Source organism: Onychomys torridus, chromosome 2 (assembly GCF_903995425.1).
Source record: "Onychomys torridus chromosome 2, mOncTor1.1, whole genome shotgun sequence".
NCBI classification, from domain to species: domain Eukaryota; kingdom Metazoa; phylum Chordata; class Mammalia; order Rodentia; family Cricetidae; genus Onychomys; species Onychomys torridus.
Window position 1 is genome coordinate 166,795,291 of NC_050444.1, and position 22,110 is coordinate 166,817,400.

The window sequence follows — 22,110 nt, forward strand, 5'->3', positions numbered from 1 at the left end:
AACAACAAAAAACAACAAAGCAAACTTTGGACTCTTCATTCTTTTAGGGCTGGAGAGGTGGCTCAGCAGTTAAGAACACTGGCTGCTCTTCCAGGGGACCCAGGTTCAATTCCCAGCACCCACATGGTAGCTCACATTTGTCTGTAACTCCAGTGTCAGGGCACTGGACACTCATGGCAAAACACCAATGTGCATAAAATAGAAAGTTTCCAAAAAAAAAAAAAAAAAAAAAAAAGGAAACTCGCAGAACACAGAACCCCAGTGCCAAAGCATATGATCAAACCTGCACAGAAGAGCTGGCAGTTGATGACAAACAGCTTCAGCAGAGGGACTCTGCCCACCCACTCCATCCCATAGGTAACTTGACCCCAGAGAGACAGACACAAAAGAGATATTCTGTCAGCATAGCCAAAGCATACCTTATTTAAAAATCCTTTCAAGACGTGTGAGGCCTTGACAGACAGGAAGCGGGGGATCCGGATTGGCTTTTCCAGGATAACTGTGTGGACAGGAGCCAGGTGAGAAGACTCCTTGGTAGTGTTTACTTTTCCCAGCAGCCTACAGGGCCCCTGAACTCTGTTCTTTTATTTGGGGGGAGCACATAATCTTGCTATGTATCCTGCTGGCTTTGAACGCCTGACTTTTTAGGAACCTCCTGGTGGCATACAATGGCATATACCACATAACCATGTATGAACCAACAGCTCCTCATATACTACCTTTTGGTCACAGGCATGTGGAGGCTTCTGCACCCCAGTCACCAGAGGGCGCTGAGGGACATAACAGTGGCCATTAACTCTGAGGAGGGGTAAGAGGGGGACCTGTCTGGGGCTATAGGGAATGCAGAAGGGGGCTCCGGCTAAATCAGGGCATTCTCTTTCTAGGTGACTTATGGTGAACTATGGTCACCTCACTTCACATTCTCTGCCAGAGGAATGGTTCCGCAAGCACTGTATTAGTGCTGAGGCACAAGCCTGGGCAATGCCCCTCATCCTCACCTTCGAGAAGGGAAGAAAAGAACATGCAGAGGCAAGGAGGGAGTGGATGCACCTCGGGCCACCAACCTTGGAAAAGGTAGTCTTCTGTGTTCATGTCAGGGTTGTCCGTGATGATATCAAAGGGGGAGCGCCCAGCCATCATCTCAAACATGAGGACGCCCAGCGCCCACCAGTCCACGCTGAACCCTGGGGAAAAGCAGGCAGTCACTAGGCAGGAGGTGGCTGGGAAGCCAACACACTCAGCCCATGAATGTGAATGTGCCAAAGGGAGTCAGCATCCATCTCCCTGGGTGGCTGGACTGCCCTTCACTTACTGTGCTGGGCATGTGTTTCCTCAGAAGCTGCAGAACTGGTGTGTGGCTGTGACGTCTCCAGCTGCACTATGGGTTACCCAGGCTGTTACCTGGCCCTTCAGCTCTGCTGGGATCACTACACAAACATGCAGAATGGGTCCAAGAAAGGACCCTGCTTTGTTCCTGCCATCATTATTTATTATTATTATTAGGGACAGGGTCTCACTGGCCTTCAGCTTGTCACCCTCCTGCCTCAGCCTGGTGAATTCGTGCCACCATAACTGGCTTTTTTCTTGCTTTCATTTAAAGTTACAAAGCTCCTTTCTCACTGAGGAATGTAGCTCAGTGGTAGTGTACTTTTCTCACACATGCAAAGCTCTAGCTTCAATCCCCAGAGCTTCCCAAACAGAACCAGTCAGAACCCACTTCTCTGAGGTAAGAAAACACTTTCCTATAATTCCCTCTGCTGTCATTTCCTTCTTTCCTTCTTTCCCTCTTTCTTTCTTTCTTTCTTTCTTTCTTTCTTTCTTTCTTTCTTTCTTTCTTTCTTTCTTTCTTTCTTCCTTCCTTCCTTCCTTCCTTTCTCTTCTCTTCTCTTCTCTTCTCTCTCTCTCTCTCTCTCTCTCTCTCTCTCTCTCTCTCTCTCTCATTCTCTCTCTCCCCCCTTTTTTTTTTTATGTTCAAATGCTAAGTTTTTTTAGGCAGCAGGAGGGAAGACCTGCCTTCAGCTCTGTTCTAGAAAACCTGGCCATCCCTACAGTCTCTGAACAGTTCATCTGCTCCATCACACATGGAATCAGGACCAGTAAGAACCCTGGCTGGTTCTAGACTGGTCTCTGGCTCCAACTTGCCATCTTTCCTTCTCTGGTTACTGAACAACTTCAGCTGAAGCAGCTTCTAGGAGCCCAGTTACTCTCTTGAGTCAGTGACCCACACACGCTGCCTGTTGCACACACATTTATGTGAAGGTGTATTTATGACTGGTTTCACTGAAGCCACCATCATGAATCAGGAATAAATAGCACATGTCCATAATCCCACCTCCATGACAGAAAACATTAGGATGCAAAAGTGGGTGTGTGCACAAGCACATACACACAACATACGTAATAAACCTGTGTGCACAGTAAACAAATACACACACACACATACACACACATACAAACACACACACACTCACTCACTCACTCACTGCACGCTCTCCTCCACCACATGGATGTACATGTACTTGTATGTGTACACCACCCCACCCCCACACATGGATGCACACAACTGTTTCCACCTAGAGAAAGAGGAGGAGCAGACATATACTATTGTGTCTATAGGGTTTCCCAGATCACCCTCTACTTTGGATCCTGATTGAGACATGCCTAGCATTCCCAAGGAGACATTGTTTCTTCCACATATGCATGGCCAGCAGCTATCAACCTGGAGTGCTGTGACCTGACCCTGGGTCTGTCTGTCTCTGCTTCATGCTCCTCTTCCTCCCCCAACCCTTATGGTTCCTCAGAGAGGAATGGTCAGGGTTGTCTGGTGGGCCTGAGGTGTGCAAGGGTAACACGCACCTGGGGAACAAAAAGGGATGTCATGTGTTGTCTTTGGGTGTAATATGGTCACAAATCTCTCCCTGTTTATTGTGCCAGGGCCTTTGCAGGAATTGGTTGGACAGGTTTGTGCTCTGAGTGAGCATCACCAGGTGGGGGGAGACTTCTGGAAAGTGTCCACCTATATTGACTGGCTATGTGCCTTGTACTCACCATACTCTTCTCCTCGAAGGATTTCAGGGGCAATATAGTTCGGGGTTCCACAGAAAGTGCTTGTTGTATCACCAGGGCCCAGGCCTTCCTGTGGGGACAGAGTAGGGACAGGAGGGTGAATCCCACAGGCAGTGGCGCTCCTTAGGAGGTGGGGCAGTTACAGGCAGCGGTGCCTCAGCATGGTCACCACTGAGCTGTGCCCAGTCTGTAGGGTGTCAACGGCAGACAGGCAAGGTGGGGGACAGGTGGGGCAGGCACCTTGCACATGCCATAGTCCGTCAGCTTAATGTGTCCATCGGCATCAAGTAGGACGTTGTCCAGTTTCAGGTCCCGGTAGATGATCCCTCTCTCATGTAGGAAGTTGAGAGCAATACAGATCTCAGCAGCATAGAACCTGAGGTGGGGGCATTCTGTGGTCAGCAGAGGGACAGTGGCAGGCAACCAGGGGCTGGTACACACAGCTCCACAAGGTATCCTGGTCACCAGGGAAGTGCAAATTTAAATTATAGTGAGAGTCCACCTCCTACCCACCAGAATGGCTACTTAACACAGCCAGAGTAAGTAGTGAAGACGTGGAAAGCTGGAGCCCTGTGTACCACTAGTGGGAAGAAGAAGAAAGAGAAGAGGACTAGGGGGTAGGGAGAGAGTATGGCCTATCAGTAGAATGAAATATTATCCAACCTTTAAAAGGAAAGGACTTTTGACAGGCTATATAGTGAATCACAGAGAACATCATATCAAGTCAAATATATAAAGACAGATAATCCAAGATTCTACTTAGGGAGGTCTCTGGAATCAGAGGGAGGTGCACAGGGCTGGGGTCAGGAGCCTGGGGAGTCAGCATTCACAGGGTACAGTTCCAGTGTGAGAGATAAAGAGGCTCTGTGTGTAGTGGCAGCTGCATAGCCGTGTGTCAGCTTCATGGCACTGAACTATATATTTAAAATGGCTGAAACTGTAACATTAATACTGTGTGCATTTTACCACGAGTGTTATAAAAAGCAAGTGGACAGGCAATAAGTGGTTGCTACTTCTGCCCACTTTCCCCAGAGGGAGCCTAGGTGATGCACAAGACTTCAAAGGGGGAAACTAAGGTACATAAGAAGGGGCCATCCAAATTTAAGTCTCCCCAGCCTTCCTGCAAGGCGTGGGCTGCAAGGGAAGCACCAGGATAGTGGGCGGAATGGCAGCTGCTCAGGGCCAGGAGCAGAACTGGGGGACTCTCTCCTGACGCTAATAAAGGCCTGCTGTACTCTACCACTGAGGGAGTGTGGGACTTAGAAAACAAAACAGTTCAGAAAGCCTGCCCTCCTGGGTGAGGGGCTTCTGCTGGAAGTCTGAGGAGGGGCCAGCCCTGGAAAAAGCTTCTACAATTCCTCCAGAGGTTCTGGAATCCTTATACCAAGGCAAAGTCTCATCTTTGCCACCTTCTGCCCAAATCTCACCCCCTTCTTCTCTTGCTGGTCTGAGGAAGGTCCCCAGGCCACACTCTTTGTGGATCTGGACCTACCTGGCATGCTCCTCTGGAAGCTTCCTCTGCCTCTGCATGTGGAACATGAGGTCCCCCCCATTGACGTACTCTATGACCAGGAACAACCTGGCAGGAGAGAAGGGCAAAGGATCAGGAACTGAAACTACCCTGAAGGTCGTGCTAGGTTCACTCCAGTCAAAGGCACCAGCAATGCGGCCAGAGTGAATGGAACCTCCACAGAGGTTCACTTTTTAGTAGCAAGCTGAGTCACCTCTGGGTGCTGACCTGCTGCCTCTTAAAGTGAACCATATGTGCCTAAAACAAGGATGTGACGGGCCACCTGGGAGCTCATGGGGCCAGTAGGAAAAAACTCAAGGTGAAAGGGAGGCGGAAGCTGAGTTTGGCATTTGGATTGGTGAGGCATGAGGCATGGTTTCAGATCCTGACATTTGGCGTCCAAGACCATGTTGGATAGTAGATGTGGCTTTTGTCACATGATACCAAGGTAGGACACTGTTTTTAGAAAAGAAGAAATAGGCTTAGGTGTTCACTTGCCTATCATTTTGTCTCTTGTGTTCCTGTCAGAGTCCAGCTCCAACTTGTGGAAGGGTTCTTGGAGGGAGGAGAGAGGAATGAGGAAGTATTATATAGAATGATAGAAAGAGACAATAAGAAAGACAGAGACACAAGATAGCTTCGGGAAGGCCCTGGGTCAATACCCAGTGCCTTGAGATTTATTCTAACGGGCTTTTTATATACTACCAAGGGGAGAGGCAAAAGACCTCCCCCTTTCAAGATCAAAGCATAATGTATAGCCAAGTGTAGACCCTTCAAAATACCTGTTAACCACGCCCATGGCCAAATCATCCCATTACGAAGCCCGGCCGGGAAAAGCAAGCCCAGATTCTCTGACCCTGAGTAAGGTCTCACTAGGAAGCCCCTGTGGGCCTCCACATGTTCCCAATGGTGCTAGGTCTGTTTCAGGGTGAGTGTGTGTGTGTGTGTGTGTGTGTGTGTGTGTGTGTGTGTGTGTGCGCGCGCGCGTGTGCATGCGCACGATAGGTGAACAAGTAACCAAAGAAGGGGCAGAGGGCTAATGGAGCACAGGGTAAGGGGAGAACAGGCTGTGGGCCATCCTGGAGGTGGACTAGGAGAGGATTCATGGGGCAGGTACGGAAACATATCAGGAGACACGGTTTAGGGGTGGGCTGCTCTAGCCTCTGTATGTGGATGGACCTCAGCAAAGTGTAAATGGGCAGGCCCAGGAACCACACAGATGCCTGTCCACCTGGTGAGAGAGGGTCGATGTGGATCAGTGAAGAGATGAGAAAGAGCCAGGCTGAACTGGATGGATCTGCCAGTAGCTGGACATAGGGAAGAGGGATAAGAATGGGGGTAGCCTGGCTGCTAGGGCTGAGGTACTGACACTCCAGTGTGGGGACAGCATAGTAGGTCCAGAGGGAGATGGTCATGATGCAGTGAGTCTGAGATGCCACCAGCTCAGCAGGTGGGCAAGGGGAAGGGCAGCAGGGGTCAGGCAGAGGTCAAGTCTCTTTGAGTTTAGGAACTGGGATCCAGCACACAGCCCTCATGTCTCCTAACACTGGCCATGTGTTTTCTTTCACTAATAAGATCTTTGCTGCATTTAATAAGACTTAATTTTCAAAATTCAATTCACAATAATTTCCTGAGATGCCCCGTTGAGGGTACCTTGGGGACATCTGGGTTGGCAGCTCAAATTTGCCTGGATTGTTTATCTGCAGTTTGCTGTTCACGGTTTTTCTGCCCACCAGCAGAGGGTGGGAGCTAGCAAACCCTTCATCTCTTGGCTCCTGTAAGAGCTCTCAGCACACTGGACTGGACCTCACTGGCTAATCCACTGTGGGTAGATGCCTGCATTTGGCCTCCAAAGCTCTTGTCAAGAAACCAGAGAAGACAGGAATACTGTCATAGCAAGTCAACTGGCTGTAAGCCACTCACTAAATTCAAATTACATGTTTAGATGAGAAACAATGCCTAATATGTGGAAATCAGAACAAAAGCCCCCCAGTACCAGATGAGGAGCTATATATTTCCCCTAGGCAAGCCAGCCCCAGGTGTCCTGGTCCTGAAGAAAATTCTAGTGTGCTTGTGTGAGGGCTGAGGATACCACCTTCCTCCAATCTTAATTATTGTTGCTCAAGGTTTGTATATAAAATGGACCTTCTGCTATAGTGTAAATCACATCTGGATTGCTCACAATACTCAACACAATGAGAAAACTATGCAAATTGTTACCTTGTATTGTTAAGGAGAAACAAGGAAAGTCAGAACCTGAGTCTGGGGTAAAGAGAGTTTGCCTTTGCATGTGTGAAGCCATAGCTCCACCCTCAGCACCACACATGCCAGTACATGTTTAGTACAGACAGAAGCTCCCCACAAGGACTTTTGACACACCCAGGTTGAAGCTGCAGAGGAGAACCCACAGTACAAGGCGGAACCGGTACACACCAACTATGAATCACCTGTGGTGGCTTTTCTGTTATTGTTCCACAAAAACAAAGGTGTTTGCCCTCTGGCCCTTAGAGAGGCAGTCTCCCTGGTGCAGACAAGCAGAGCACTCAACCCTGAGCTGCAATGCACTCTAAGTACCTTCAAGTGCCACTCACAGAATGATCATGGCATCCTGGGAGGTGGGCTTGTGGCTCTTATCAGACTCCACGAGACGTCTAACATCTCAGAATTAGTTGGAGGGATCTCTTCCAGACTCTCTGGGAGACTACAAAGCCCAGCACGAATATTTTTCCATCTACCAAGATTCACAAACTTAATGGGTCCTGCCATCAGGAGGGCCGAGCCCTTTCCTCAAGTGCCAACTTCTAGTGGACATTGGTGATAACAGCATCCCATAACAGGGAGAAACTTCAGTCAGTTCCAGAAAACATAAGCAAACATCCTAGCCTGGAGGGCGTTAAGCCCCACAAAAGCAGAAAGGTAGCATCTCTGTTTAGAGAGGCCACAGTGGATTTCTACACTGGCCATTTCTGTACTGGGACTATGTCTCGCTTCCTGCCCTCCCTCCCATGAGGGTCTCACAACACAAACTAGGCTGCTCTCAAAGTTTTCATCCTCCAGCCTTGGCCTCCTGGGATTATAGGTGTGTGCCTTTATGCCCAACTTTCTTTCATTTATTTCGTGGGTGTGTGTGTGGTATTTCTAGGGTGTATTGTCACATCATGCATGTGAAGGTCAGGGAACAACTTCCGGGAGTCAGTTCTCTCCTTCCACCTAGTCAGGCTGTCAGGAGTAAAGCAGGTGCCTTTACCCCTAAACCATCTTGCTGCCCCCCCTTTCTTTCTGTTTGTTATAAAATCAGTTGTGAAACTAAGGATTTTGGGGGGAGGGTTCTACAGACAAAGCCTCAGTACTGTTTTCAATGCTTTTTTCAAAACAGAAATCCCCCAGGAGTACCATGTGGACTGACCTATAGGCAACTTGGGTTGGTTTGGGTGTTTGTGGCTGTGAAAATACGAGATCATATCTGCATCTGCAGTTTGCTCTGTGTGCTTGGCAGGTACTTCCCATACCAAGTTTCTTAGCCTCAAATTCTGTCTCGGGCCATGGCTATGTTTCTCAGCCAGGTTGAAGCCAACACTCACACACAGACTTTATGCACAGGTGTCTGTGCATCAGACAATAAGCACCAAGAGAGACTTATTAGGATGGGCAGGGGCCTGTTGAGGGCAATACCCTCAACACCTCTACAGTCAGACTCCTAATGCTTTTAAGGCCATACCACTGTAGGAAGGAAGCAATTAATGACTCAGATGGTGGATATTATCACTTATTCTTAACAAAATGTGCAGAAGTTACTAAAAAACAGTAGAAATGGATCTATCCGCACAAAGGGAGAAAGGGAATAAAGAGAAGCAGTGAGCTCTAGGATGCAGAGCCAGAGAAAGTTGCAAGTAGTGGCCAAGTCCACTGCTCCCCTCACCAGGAGAGGACCCAGAGAAAGAGGGACCCTGTAAGGCCCACTCCCCTGTTCCCCAGCAACATAGGTACCCAGTCCTGACCTTGGCCAAGAGAAGATGGATGGACGGCACAAGGGAGTGTGGGGTGGACAATCAAGAAGTAACTGGCTGGCTCTTTGTTGCCTTGTGTTTTATTCGAACACAACCAGCATATTTTCCTTTCCTTTTTTTTTTTTTTCCTTTTGGTGGTGGGATGGGGCTTAATGTGGCCCAGGTGGGTCTTGAACTTTTGATCTTCTATGTCTGCCTCCAGAGTGGGATTACAAGTACATATCGCCATGTCCTGCCATGCCATTTATTGCATTTGTCTGCGGCTTTTGTGCCAGAACAAGTAGCCACAATGAAGACTATACAGCAGAGAAAGTGAAATCAGTGAAGAGCCACAGCCGCTACGGAGTGACATCACAGCCTAGTCTGTATAAGCTATGATAATCAGGAACACACTTGTCTAATGACAAGTTCTCAGATCACATCCCTGTGGTCAAGACACTGTGCTACACTGATGATATAGTTATTTGAAAAAGGTTGCTAACTCTTGGTATAGATAGTAACAATAATACAAGTTTTGATGGCCCACACTCTATATAGAACTCATTTATTCCCCAAACTATGAGGCAAATTCTACCATTTTCCTGATTATATGGAGAGAGACACAAGGCACCAAACAGCCTATTCACAGAGACCTCATTTCAAGTCCTGTCTCTGATCCTAACAGATGAGCCAAGTAGATGTCAGAGCAACGAGGAGGAGAGGGACGTGAGAGTGTCAGCCTAGAATCTGGTCGGTATCACAGAGAACAAGAGGCCAGACTCTTAACTGGGGCCCAAGAGAACAGAGGTGAGACTCAACAGCCGCCATGCTACAGACCCTGCCCTGGAGCAGTGCACAGTGAGAAGGAAGAGTTAAACCCCAGTTCCTTGACCCAGAAAAAGCTCTGTGTTCTAAGAAAGATGTGGACAGACAAGAACACCTGACACAGCTGGGCCAACAAGAGGATTGTATCTTTTTCAAAGAATCTTCTCCCAGGGTGGGGAGGGAGCAAACTGGCTTAGATGTCTGCAGGAACAGATGCAGAGCATGCCATGAACTGTCTGTCAGTGTGACTCAGATACCACAGGATACCAGCCCCATACTCTTCTGAGTCAGAACCAGTGTCTGACGGAGAAACTGAGGGACAGGAGAAAGCAAGTGCATGGCTGGGGAGAATGTTACCATTTAGAAACACCAAAATAGAGCTGGAGAGATGGCTCAGAGGTTAAGAGCACTGACAGCTCTTCCAGAGGACCTGAGTTCAATTCCCAGCAACCACATGGTAGCTCACAACCATTTGTAATGATGCCCTCTTCTGGCCTGCAAGGACACATGCAAGCAGAAGACTGTATACATATAAATAAATAAAAATAATAAATTAAAAAAAAGAAACCCCCCAAATAGTAACACTGGCAAAGGAACTGAGAAAAATCCCCACACTACCTACCAAGAGGTAATCCTGGGCCTGTGGCTCAGAGAGTGCTCACCTGCCATGTATGAGACTCTGGCCTCTCACCCTAGTACCAAAAAGGGATAGGGGTAGAGTGGCAGCTGGAAAAGTGGCTTAGTGATTATGAGTGTATACTGCTTTTGCACAGGACCCAAGTTCAGTTCCCAGCACCCATATCAAGTGGCTCACAACCATCTTTAACTCCAGCTCCATGGGATCTGCTTCTGGCCTCTGAGAGCACCTGTACACACACACACACACACACACACACACACACACACACACACACACACACACACAATCTTAAAAGCAGTTGTAGCTGATAATTTCCAGGATTATCTACAGAATCAAACAGATATTGGGGTTGGGGATTTAGCTCAGTGGTAGAGGGGCAAGCACAAGGTTCGGTCCTCAGCTCTGAAAAAACAACAACAACAACAAATCAAAAAACCAAAAAAACCAAACCAAAACAAAAAACCAGATATCATTTTAGAAATCCAATAAGGATTGCCTAAGAAAACTACAGACTAACCAAACATCACCACAAACAGCAATGAAAAAATTGTAAGTATCAGCAAAGTTAGAAAGCATAGTGTCAGACTAAAGCAGGATATGGCTTTCTCCAGGCATCCAGGGACAGTCTAGCATCAGGACAATTTCAGCCATGTTTAGGTGGCAATTCATTTCAGGAGGCCCCAGGAGAAAAATTCAGCCATCTTTAGAACTCGTGATCTCCCAAGGCAATATGCTTTTTTTTGGGGGGGGGGTGTCTTTTTCATGTGTGGTTTGTGTATACATGTGTACATATGCTTACTTGCACATGTGTGTGTGTACATGTGTACACATGCTTGTGTATGTGTGGGCACATGTGTGTGTTTGCAGCTCTGAAGTTATGTTGGAGCTCTTCCTCTATTCCTCCTCCACCTTATTCATTAAGATAAGGTCTCTCAATTAAACCCAGATCTCACTGATTGATACTGTCCTGTTGCTAGCCAGCTTGCTCAGGCGAGCCCCTCACTCCACCTTCCAAGGCCTGAAGTGGAATTGCAGGTGAACAGCCCCATTACCCGACATTTGCAGGAGTTCTGGAGATCCAGACTTCAGTCCTCGGGGCCCATAATGCTCTCCTGACAGTAAAACAGAAATGGATGCAGATGCCCTGACAAGATAAATAAACGCCTTTCTGAGCCAGTCACTGGTGCCTCTTCTTGCCTGAATGCCCTCTTAATGTCCCTAGAACCTTCTCCCACCTGCTGGTGACCTGCAGGACTGCAGGTGTCAGGTCTAGGACCAGAGGGATGGTTCTTGTCTCTCAGAGCTCGCCCACTGCAGCAGCTCCTGTGAACCAGAAGCTGCAGCAAGGGCCAAGGGTGGAGCTCCCTATCGTCCCTTCCAGCCCCAAACAAGGGCACATCTGCCGGAGGGTATTAAGGGTTTGGAGAGCACCTCTTACCCCTTTCTGACTGTCTTTCTTGGTTCTGTTTTTCTGATGGCATGTGACCGATGCTTGTGGCTGGCACTGTGCCATCTTAGTATTCTATCCCTGGCAAGGAAGAGGACAGTGCTGGTCATTCTTGCCAGTCACCTGGAAGGTGGAGTGTCTAGATAGCATCAGCAGCCAGAGGAAGATGAGACACCAACCCTGTGGGGGAGGGCAATGTCTGCCTCAAAAAATATAAGAAAGTAAAGTGTGTGGGGGTTGTTGAGGAAGAGACAATGGAAGTCAACTTCTGGCCTTCATACACACACCAGCAAGTATACCAGCACAGACGGGCATATGTCCCCACCCTACAATGAACGGGCAAAGATGAACTAGAGTGTAGGTGAGTGGTAGAGCAGCTGCTTTGTATGTGCAAGGTCCTGGGTTTGACCCTCTGCACCAACCAATCAACAACAAAAGAAAATTGAAAGTTAGGCATGGTAGTACGTGTGTGTTTGTGAACCTAGCACTTAGCAATTGGAGGCGGGAGAATAGAAAGTTCCAGAGGCAGCCTACCCTACATAGTAAGACTATGTGGAGAGAGGATGGAGGAAAGGAGAGAGGGAGGAGGGAGAAAGGAGAGAGGAGGGAGAAAGGAGGGGGGGGAGGAGAGAGGATGGAGAGAAAGTGACTTTCAGAGCTGATCCTGAGAACCACTTTAACAAAAAGAGTCCCACATCCTTGTGAAGCCAGCCACTGTCCCCAGAGCAAGGCAGAACACAGCAAGAAGGGTGTTCAGCTCTGAATGGAGAGGTACATGACAATCTCATATCCACCCACTATGGCACAACCACCTTTAGGTCTGTCAGTCAAGGCCACTGGCTCAAGGACTTGGCTGTGGAGAGAGTATGACCTCACTCCCACCCCCTACCCCCAGTAATACACCCAAAAGCTGCCTGTCACTTCCTAGCTGGGAATAGACAGCTAAATCTCTATCACAGATGGTGGGGGGCATGCCCTAATGGGAGAAACACTTCTGTGTTGTCATTCAGAGGACACAAGCGATGTCACAGGGTGCCAAGGGTCCCTTTGCTGCCCAGGGCTTCATGATGACTCATCAATAGCTACCCAGTGTTCTTAAGATTGCAGAGAGAACCAACATTTAACAAAAATATCCCTGGAACTCTTACATCTGAGTCAGAACAATTCACCTGCTCTGGACCCCTAGCCCAAGCCGTGTCTAGAGCTGTGCTCTAGAGGAAGGGGCTGCTGGAGCTGGCGAGAACCACTCCAGGGTTTTGAGGTGTTGTGCTGTCATCACGAAGGCTGACATAGCTCCCACGCTCAGCTCCAGAGCTGCCACTCAACACTAGTTCTTTCCATTCTGGGCTCCAGCCTGACGACAGGAGTCTGACAGTGCCTGAGTCACCCTCCCTCCCACGGCCCGAGTGATTCTTGCCCAGTTCACAGCAATATGGGCCCTGTTGAGGCCACAGGAAGTGGTTCTGAGGGCTGGACCTGGTACACACCGCTCACCGTCACTTCCTGTTTCTTACCATAATGACCTCTCTTGCTCTACCTCCCACGCCCAATGAGCTCTCCTCTCTCTATCCAGCCTAGGCCTGCCAAGGGTCACTGGGCTGTTTTGCTTATTCCTGGGGGGCTGGGTGAGGTCCTTGAGCCAGGGGACTTCCTCCCTCTCCACTATGGCAAGGGGAAGGCGATCACCTGCTGCCCTGTGGCTGCTCAGCTCTGATGTGCCATCCAGCTGAGTTTCACCTCCTTGCCAGTCACAACTGTGGACACACAGGGAACTTCTTCATTCCCATGTCCTAGTCTGGATGCCAACCTCTGGGGCTCCTCCTGATTCACCTATGACCTATTCCAGGGGGATTACTTCCTGTTCTAAGAGAAAAAGCTCTCTCCCTCTTTAGCACCGTGGCAGATTTAATAGTTCTCTATAAACAGGCAAGGACCAAGTGGTATTTAATACCCATAAGCTGCTTCAGGCAGGATGAGTTTCCTCAAGTGTCTAAGACAAGACATTATGGAGGCCTCTCCAAGAACAACTGTCAGCAGGTTTGCCCTTCCTTAGAAGCAAAAGCAGGGCGTCAGCAAGGCAGCTTGTGAGGCAAGCCAGGTGACCGGAGTTTGAACCCCACAACCCACATGAAGGTGGAAGGAAAGACAACCCTCACAGTTGGCCTCTGACTTCCAGACAGGCTCGCACACCCCCGCCTCCCACACACAACAGTAATAAGTTAAAAAAAAAAAAGAGAGAGAGAGAGAGAGAGAGAAAAGAGAAAGCTACCCCACAGCAGGCCAAGCTAACTAAATTCTTTTCTTTTTTCTGTGCTAGGGATCGAACCTAAGGCTCTGCACACATTAAGCCCAAGTTCTATCTCGCAACTCTCTAGCCAGCAGCAGATATTTCAGTAGCAGCCTGCATCCCTGTCCCCAGCCACACTTAAATTGGGGGCACACACAAAGGGGCTTAAAAGGAGTCATTTTGGCAGTCTTTTTAGGTTGCCATTTTTCCTGGAGTAGTGTAAGCTGAAATGATTTCCCTGTTTTTAGAGGTTTTTGTGGCAACATTTTAATTCTGGTTACTGTTGGAAAAGACCATGTAGACATGGGGTATGGCTCCCCATCAGTAGATGCTTAGCATTAAAATGCCCCATCCTTGTCTCACAGCGTGTTACACATACCATGGAAGAGGTGCCAGCCTATGAAAGCAAAAATTCTGTGAGGCCCACCAGAATAGGCACCACTGGATTTGGGAAGGAAAGAAAGAAGTCCTTATCCCTCCATCCCCCAAACCCGAGAAGGCCTCTTTATAATCACACAGGCACATGTGGAAACCATTGTCTTTTATTTACTAGATTTCCACTCATGCTGCCAGCAAGTGCTAGCTAGCATCCTGCCTGGAGTTCCCCCGGTTTCCTGCTGTGCATGATCTGCTGGGAGGTAGAACACACTGACATTCATTCAGTCCCTAGCAACAGGCTCAGCAAGACCTCAGGGTGAGTTTCTATGAGAAGTCTTTATAAACCCTGTGGTCACTCAGAGTGGGATAGGCCAGTGGGATACATCAGGTGTATTCCGTACCCAATTGCAGGCACCAGATTTTCTGTTCCTGGTGGCTTTGCCTCATCTGTGCAAGGTCAGTGAGGACATATGGACTGTTGATACAGCCCTCCCTCTATCTCTGACTGACGGAGAAGCTGGGGCTGGTACACAATGCTGCCATTTGTGCAGACACAGCACCAACCAGGAGAAAGGCTTCCCACATCAAGTACCTTCCAGAACTTCCCAGCTTTGTTCCCAGAGGAAACACATGAAGTGTTTGTGCAGTGCAGGAACATACAGCCAGGAAGTGTGGGCTGTGGTCTGGATTGATTGCTGTCAGCAAATCTTTAGGGCAGACCCAAGTGATGACATGATATCTTCTTAGGGGATGAGGCACTATGTGGCATCTGAGTTACTTCTCAACTCTGAGAGGGACTCCATGGACAGCAACAGAAAAGAAGCTTCTAGACCTGCAAGTTAGGTCTGTTGAGTGAAAGAACATTGCCAACCCTGTTCTGAGTTCACAGTGAATCCACTGACATCCTAGCTGCCAGTACATCAGGGCTGGCTGCAACAACTTACTGGTTCCCTTACAAGTCATGACATTTTTATTTTGTTTTGTTTGTTTGTTGAGACAGGGTCTTTCTGTGTAACCACCCTGGCTGTCCTCACTGTTGAGGCTGCCTTCAACTTATAGAGATCCACCTGCCTTTGCCTCCCAAGTGCTGGGATTAAAGATGTGTGCCACCACCGCCTAGCGACAAGTCATGAAATTTACAGGTGCACATTTTATATTTCTACAGGAAACATGATTTTACTTTAAATTTCACTCCTCTCAGACCGTCACCGTTTACTGACAGATATTCAAACGCTAGAGATACAAAAACACATAGCAATCCCTTCTCTGATGGAGCTCACAGCCAGAAAGGGAGACACACATACACATTTTCTGACGGTCAAAGCAAATGCACTCAATGAAAACACCCAAGGAAAGTTGCAAATGGTAAACCACCCATGCCAGACGCTTCAAGTGTCAGTGACAGATCCAGTACAGAGAAAAACAGGCAAAGAAACTTGACGCACATAGGCATTACTCCTGGGACCAGGCCTTGCAGTTTGGTGTAGCATGAATCTTAACAGGTCTTCCCTTACCACACCTTCTACATACTCCAGAAGGAAGGGGCATTCTATTGCCATTGTTCCTTGAAGAAACATTGTTTCTAGAAGTGCCCTGTTTACAGTCCCCTTTCAAATGTCCTTGTTTTTCACATCCAAAACATCTGACATTCCTCAAACCTCTTGAAATTGCTTCTCCTACCCACATGTTATCATGATCATGAGCCTCAACATGAACCGTGTCTCTAATCCAATCTTCCAAAGTGGGATGCTGAGGTTGCTGCATTGTTCCAGCATCACTTTCTGCACTTGGGTGACCGGGGTGGAGCTGCTGGAACTCCTGGTCTTTGTTTTATCAGCATCCCTGCAAATGCTGATTAGAGCACAACCGTTTTTTTGCAACCTCACCCTTTGGGAACTCCAAGGCTGGGTTGGGCTGCTTTCCCTCAGGCTTGTTCCTATTCACCAGAGACATGGTCAGGGCCAGGACAGTGGAGACAGGGCCATGGGAATGTACAAAGGGGACCATTGACGGCTGAGCCTTTTTGGTGGCTCTAGCTCTGGGGAGGGGAAGAAACAGGGAGAAAGGACTCTGTGAGGCAAGGGTAGGGGATGACTACAGAGTCCTCTTCCCCATGCACAGGAAGCTTGGATTCCTCCCAGTGGGGACTACAAAGTAACCAGAGCTACCCCATCAGAAGGGAACCCTGGGGACTGGGCATCCTGCGGCCAGGCTTCAAGCAGGAAGGAGAGAATCTGAGACACACACATTCAGGAGTTAGATGCAGGGAAGGGTTGACAACAGAATTTCCACTTGATGACAGGAATGCCACCAGCTGCAATGGACATAGCCTCAACTTGTTTGGGCTGACCTGGCTAAGCAGTGTCATAGGTGAGCTTCTGAGGATGCTTCTAGAGGTAACACGTGAAACACAGAACATGCAAAGCAGAGGTCCTCCCCATGTGTGGGTGATGGGAACCAGTGACTACCCATCCACAGGGGCTGAGGGCTGGGCTGGGCAGTCCATCGTTGCCCTTGGAGTCTCGAGCCTGCACTCCACAGCTAGCTCTCCTGGTCTTTAGCATGGCCCATGAGAAGACTGGACTTTGGGAAGGACTGGGGACAGTGTTCTGAGATTTATGCCTTGCTTTTTCTAGAATTTGCTTCATGTACCATTTTCCTTTTGCCCAGTTTATTTTTAGATAGGATTTTTTTTTTTTTTTTTTTGGTTTTTCGAGACAGGGTTTCTCTGTAGCATTGGAGCTGTCCTGGACTATCTCTGTAGACCAGGCTGGCCTCGAACTCACAGAGATCCACCTGCCTCTGCCTCCCGAGTGCTGGGATTACAGATGTGCGCCACCACTGCCCGGCTAGATAGGATCTTATTATTTAGCTCAGGCTGGCCTCAAACTCATGATCCTCCTGCCTCAGTCTTCTGAGTGTTGGGATTACAGAAGTGTCACCACACTTGGCTCAGCTTTGCCAATTTTTATTTATCTTTTTGGTTCAACATGCCATTGCCTTGAGCAGGGGATGCGAAGCCCCCATGAGTCCTACCACTGACATACTGAGTGGGGGATGGTTGGGGGATGTGGTAGATAAACACATTAGTCCAAGTCAACTGCTCCCCAGATTCTTTTTTTTTTGTTTTGTTTTTGTTTTTCGAGACAGAGTTTCTCTGTGTTGTTTTGGTGCCTGTCCTGGATCTCACTCTGTAGACCAGGCTGGACTTGAACTCACAGAGCTCTGCCTGGCCCTGCCTCCTGAGTGCTGGGATTTAAGGCATGTGGCACTGCCGCCCAGCCAGGCTGGTCTCCAGATTCTTAACAGTATACTGCTGTGATCTTAGGCCACTAGATTTCAAACATTTTAAAAGCAGTAGAATTTCAACACATATAGTAAAGCTTAGAAGTGACACCTTTAGTGTTTATTAAATGCCTGTCTCTGTTCAGTGAACAGCAGCAGCACAGGATACCCATGCTTGCTCTGACATCCCACATCAGACCTAGGACCTGCATTTGGTAGGATGCCTTCAAGAAGATCCCACAAATGGCATCACGTAAATTCAGATGTGTGAAGTCTACTGCACATGACACCAGCCAACGGGAACCACAAAGTAAGTCTGATGATCTAAAAACAACGCATGCTTGCATGGGAGGAGGCCCAAAGAGGACACCTGGAACTGCAGTTCACCTTGGCTTCTGGGGGTTCTTATCAGAAAGCAGCAGAACCCAAGGAAACACTTTCTTCCTTACCGGCTCGTTGTCTGGAAACAGGAGTGTAAGCCAACCAGGAAGGGGTTGCTGGATGCCTGCTCGAACACGTGTTTCTCTGTCTGTACCCAGTCGATGTCCTGAAAGAGACCAGGCAGCTCTAGTGAGGCTTCTAAGCACTGCTCAGGCCCTGGAGAGGGCAGGGGCAAGACGGGAAAGGCTTTTCCCCTCTGTTTTTGAGAAGGCAATTTGGAGGTAAAAAAGAACCACCTATCAAGAAACACATCACAAGCAGGTGTGGTGGCTCAGTACCTGTAGTCCCAGCACTGAGGAAGTAAGGCCAGGACTGCTGGCAAGTGCAACACCAGCTTGGGCTATACATTAAGTTCCCAGGCAGCCTGCAGTCTGTGTTACAGAATGATCCTGTCTCAAACAAAAAACAAATACCAAACTATCATCCTTCGCCCCACAATCCTCATCCTGACACCATCATCCATCCACTCCCGCTTCTGTCATTACCATCATTACTATCTCCAACATCACCTCCATCACCTCCCTATCCCAAGATGCTTGCCGGGTTTGGCTCTCCACACACTGGCTTGTGCTCCCTGTGAAAGTTCTTGAAAGGCTGCATCATAATCAGTTAGGACACAAGGAAAGTGAGGATGGAGGACCAAGTAGATTCCAAAGGCACTGAGTCTGCAGACAAGCCACAGTCATGTCCAGAGCTCAGCTGCTACCACAGGGCCATCTCTCCCAACTCTGCAGCGGCTCAGTGGGATGCTGCAAAGTCAGAGACCACAGCTTGGCCCCACCACAGCCCCAGGGAACAGAGGGAGATGAGGCTCCCAACCCCCATCTTGATGTGTAGAAAAGTGAGAAGGACAGAGACATGTTCAAATAGTACTGTCTGGAAGGTTTTTGGAAAAGCAAATGATCAAATTCTTAGTTGGCACCCACTTAGTGAGCTGGAGACAGCCATCACTCCCCCTGGTGTGCTCTCTGCTACTTCTGATCCTCAGGAGCTCCACCAGGTAGAACAGTCTCAGCCCTTCTCCATGCAGAGGACACCTAGCTCCACTTCATCCAGACTCCAGATCTGCTTACCCAATGGCTACCTGACCTGACTGTCACACTCAGGCAGCTCACACTTCAAGCAGCGGCCAGGGTACCCAGGTTCTTGGATGGAAACCCAGTGGGTTGGCTGTGTTCTGCTTCTCCCAAGCCTGGGCCACCCTGCACCAGCAGCATCACTACAGGTTCTGATTTATAGGAACACCTGGCACTATGCAGGGCTGACACTGCAGCATGTGGGGCGCTTGAGGGCAACTCAGCAGGGATCAAATCGGAAGGTCACCTGGAGAACCTATGCCATTAGGAGGAACGATTTTACTTGAAACCAGCCACTGGCAAACTAACAATGCCTGGGGCCTGGAGGGACAAAGCTGGTGAGCTCCATTGGAGAGAAGGGTGAGGGGCTTGTGTGTCCCAGGAGCCTCAGCTCCAAGTAAGCAGCAACCAGGCTCAAGGACAGCAGGAGCCAGCGGGGGCACCTCCTCAGGCTTTGTTCAGAGCCACAACCTAGACAAAGCAATTCAGGGGAAATGTAGGAGGCAGATGCTTGGGAAGCAGTGGCTGTGATGGAGCCCTGAGGCAAAGGTGACTCAGAGAAAGAGAACCAGTTTCAGCTCAGAAGGGTGCCACAAGACTGTGAGGAGAGGTGACTCCTGGTGGTGAGGACAGGCTTGAGTCATGGGTTCGCCCGGTCACTCACTCAGCATCCAGGGACACAGGGCCAGCTTGACAAGCTGTGCATTGCACAAATGCACCCTACATGTGAAGGTCCCAAACCAACCTCAGCCCCAAGTCCTGATGGCTGGGGTGGGGGTGGAGATCCTTTCTATGACCTGACAAACATGACAATGCTTCGTGTTGGCAGCAGCTAAAGGGCAGCGTCACTGTTATCTACACACTGGCTTTCCTCTGCTCTGGAGAGACAGAGTGGGCACTCAGTATAACAGCAAAACAGCAAACAGACCTGAAGCAACAAGTGTGTGAAAACGTGTCAGCCTCATCCATCATCAGAGAAGCTGCAAGTCAAGGCACACAGTGGGTACTCACATATGTACTGGGGGGGGGAAAGGCACACAGTGGGTACTCACATACGTACTGGGGGGGAAAGGCACACAGTGGGTTCTCACATACGTACTGGGGGGGGGAAAGGCACACAGTGGGTTCTCACATACGTATTGGGAGAGAAAGGCACACAGTGGGTACTCACATACGTATTGGGGGGGAAAGGCACACAGTGGGTACTCACATACGTACTGGGGGGAAAGGCACACAGTGGGTACTCACATACATACTGGGAGAGAAAGGCACACAGTGGGTACTCACATACGTACTGGGGGGGGAAAGGCACACAGTGGGTTCTCACATACGTACTGGGGGGGAAAGGCACACAGTGGGTTCTCACATACCTACTGGGAGAGAAAGGCACACAGTGGGTACTCACATACGTACTGGGAGAGAAAGGCACACAGTGGGTACTCACATACGTACTGGGAGAGAAAGGCACACAGTGGGTACTCACATACGTACTGGGAGAGAAAGGCACACAGTGGGTACTCACATACGTACTGGGGGGGAAGGCAGACAGTGGGGGGAAAGGCACACAGTGGGGGGAAAGGCAGACAGTGGGTACTCACATACGTACTGGAGGGAAACAAAAAAGCCAGAAAATAAGTGTTGGTGAAGATAGAGCCCTGTGCCCATTGGCAGGATCACCATTTTATCTAATGGTGCAACCACGTTAGACAGTTTGGGAATTTCTCTAGAAACTACATCCAGAATTACCACATGACTACTCCTAGAAATACACAGAAAAGAGCTGGGTGGTGGTGGCGCATGCATTTAATTCCAGCACTCAGGAGGTGGAGGCAGGTGAGTATCTGTGAGTTCTAGGCCAGCCTGATCTACAGAATGAGTTCTTGGACAGGATGAAGAGATGGCTCAGAGGTTAAGAGCACCGACTGTTCTTCCAGAGGTCCTGAGTTCAATTCCCAGCAACCACATGGTAGCTCACAACCATCTGTGATGTGATCTGGCGCCCTCTCCTGTATACATAATAAATAAAATAAATCTTTAAAAAGAAAAGAATGAAAGAAATACATGGAAAAGAATGGAAAGTGGACTAAACAAACTCCTGCATGTGGAAGTTTACTGTCACTGTTCACAACAGTGCAAAAAGTCCCATATCGTACAAAAAATGAAGAGATGAACAGTGGGGTACCATCATTAAACTCAAAGGTTCTAATTTTGCTGCTGCAAACTTTGAAAGTGAGAAGCCATGACTAAGTGTAGCATTCAATTTACTAAAGCCCAGTTTCCCACTCCCTTTGGTGATGTCTTCCTGCACATCCATATCAGTGAACAGATGTGCACATCCTGAATCCCACAAGGCACTTTGGTAGGACACACACTTACCTCGTCATCGTGGACAAGTTCCTTCTTTACCACCTTCATGGCATAAATCTGATCGTTCTTCTTCAGCCGCACCAGGAGGACCTTGGCATAGCTCCCACGCCCAATGACTCTGATGAGGTCGAAGTCCTGCAGCCCCAGCCCCTGAGAGATTTTGATACCGTCTACCCCATCAATGACAGGCTTAAGGTCCTAGGGAGAGGTTCAGAGAAGGGAAGGGGGCACCATTTGCCAGGATCCAAAAATCGTTCACCCTCATATGGAAGGCAACAAGGCCACGTCTCATGTTCTAGCACCCAGCCCCATCTAACTCTGGTTAGAAAGACTGTGGGCTTCTCAAGGAAAGAGCCAGAAATACATCAGTGCCTGCATGAGGGTCTGGGGGGCAGGCATTGAGGCTGTTCACTAGGCTAGGCTGCAAACTTGGGCATGTTCTATGAGAGTGGGAAGTCTAGGGACCTGCTCCATGAGGGTAAGGAAAGCAGGGCAAGCTCTGTGAGGTTGGGGGCAAGGGGGGAATCTGCTCCTTCAGGGTAGGGAGAAGCATGGTCCAACGTTGTTCAGTGAAAGTGGGGGTAGAGAGAGTGGGGCCTGCTCTGTAAGGTGATCAGCAAAGGCTGTGAGCACAGCATGTTCTTCTGTTTCCCCAAACAGATTTACCACCAGAGCTGGCTGCAGGTATGGGGCTGGATGGAGCCAGATGGAGCCTGTGGGCCAGATTCTGGGAAAAGGCCTGAGGGAACAGAACAGCTGAGGGCTTGCCAGACCAGGAAGGACGAAGGAAGCACTAAGAGGC

General features: G+C 49.0%; 1 protein-coding gene across 3 annotated transcripts in view; it reads right to left on the reverse strand.

Annotated features, from left to right (window-relative positions):
- Prkcz (protein kinase C zeta) overlaps nt 1-22,110 on the reverse strand; it is a 115,936-nt gene that overhangs the window by 10,101 nt on the left and 83,725 nt on the right. For all 3 annotated transcript variants that reach the window (XM_036177543.1, XM_036177546.1, XM_036177544.1), the window contains 7 exons: nt 21,318-21,506; nt 17,874-17,971; nt 4,559-4,645; nt 3,307-3,442; nt 3,049-3,136; nt 1,065-1,184; nt 420-499 (listed from right to left, as the gene is read on the reverse strand). In XM_036177543.1, coding sequence (XP_036033436.1) covers nt 420-499; nt 1,065-1,184; nt 3,049-3,136; nt 3,307-3,442; nt 4,559-4,645; nt 17,874-17,971; nt 21,318-21,506 — 798 coding nt within the window. The remainder of the gene's footprint in view (nt 1-419; nt 500-1,064; nt 1,185-3,048; nt 3,137-3,306; nt 3,443-4,558; nt 4,646-17,873; nt 17,972-21,317; nt 21,507-22,110) is intronic.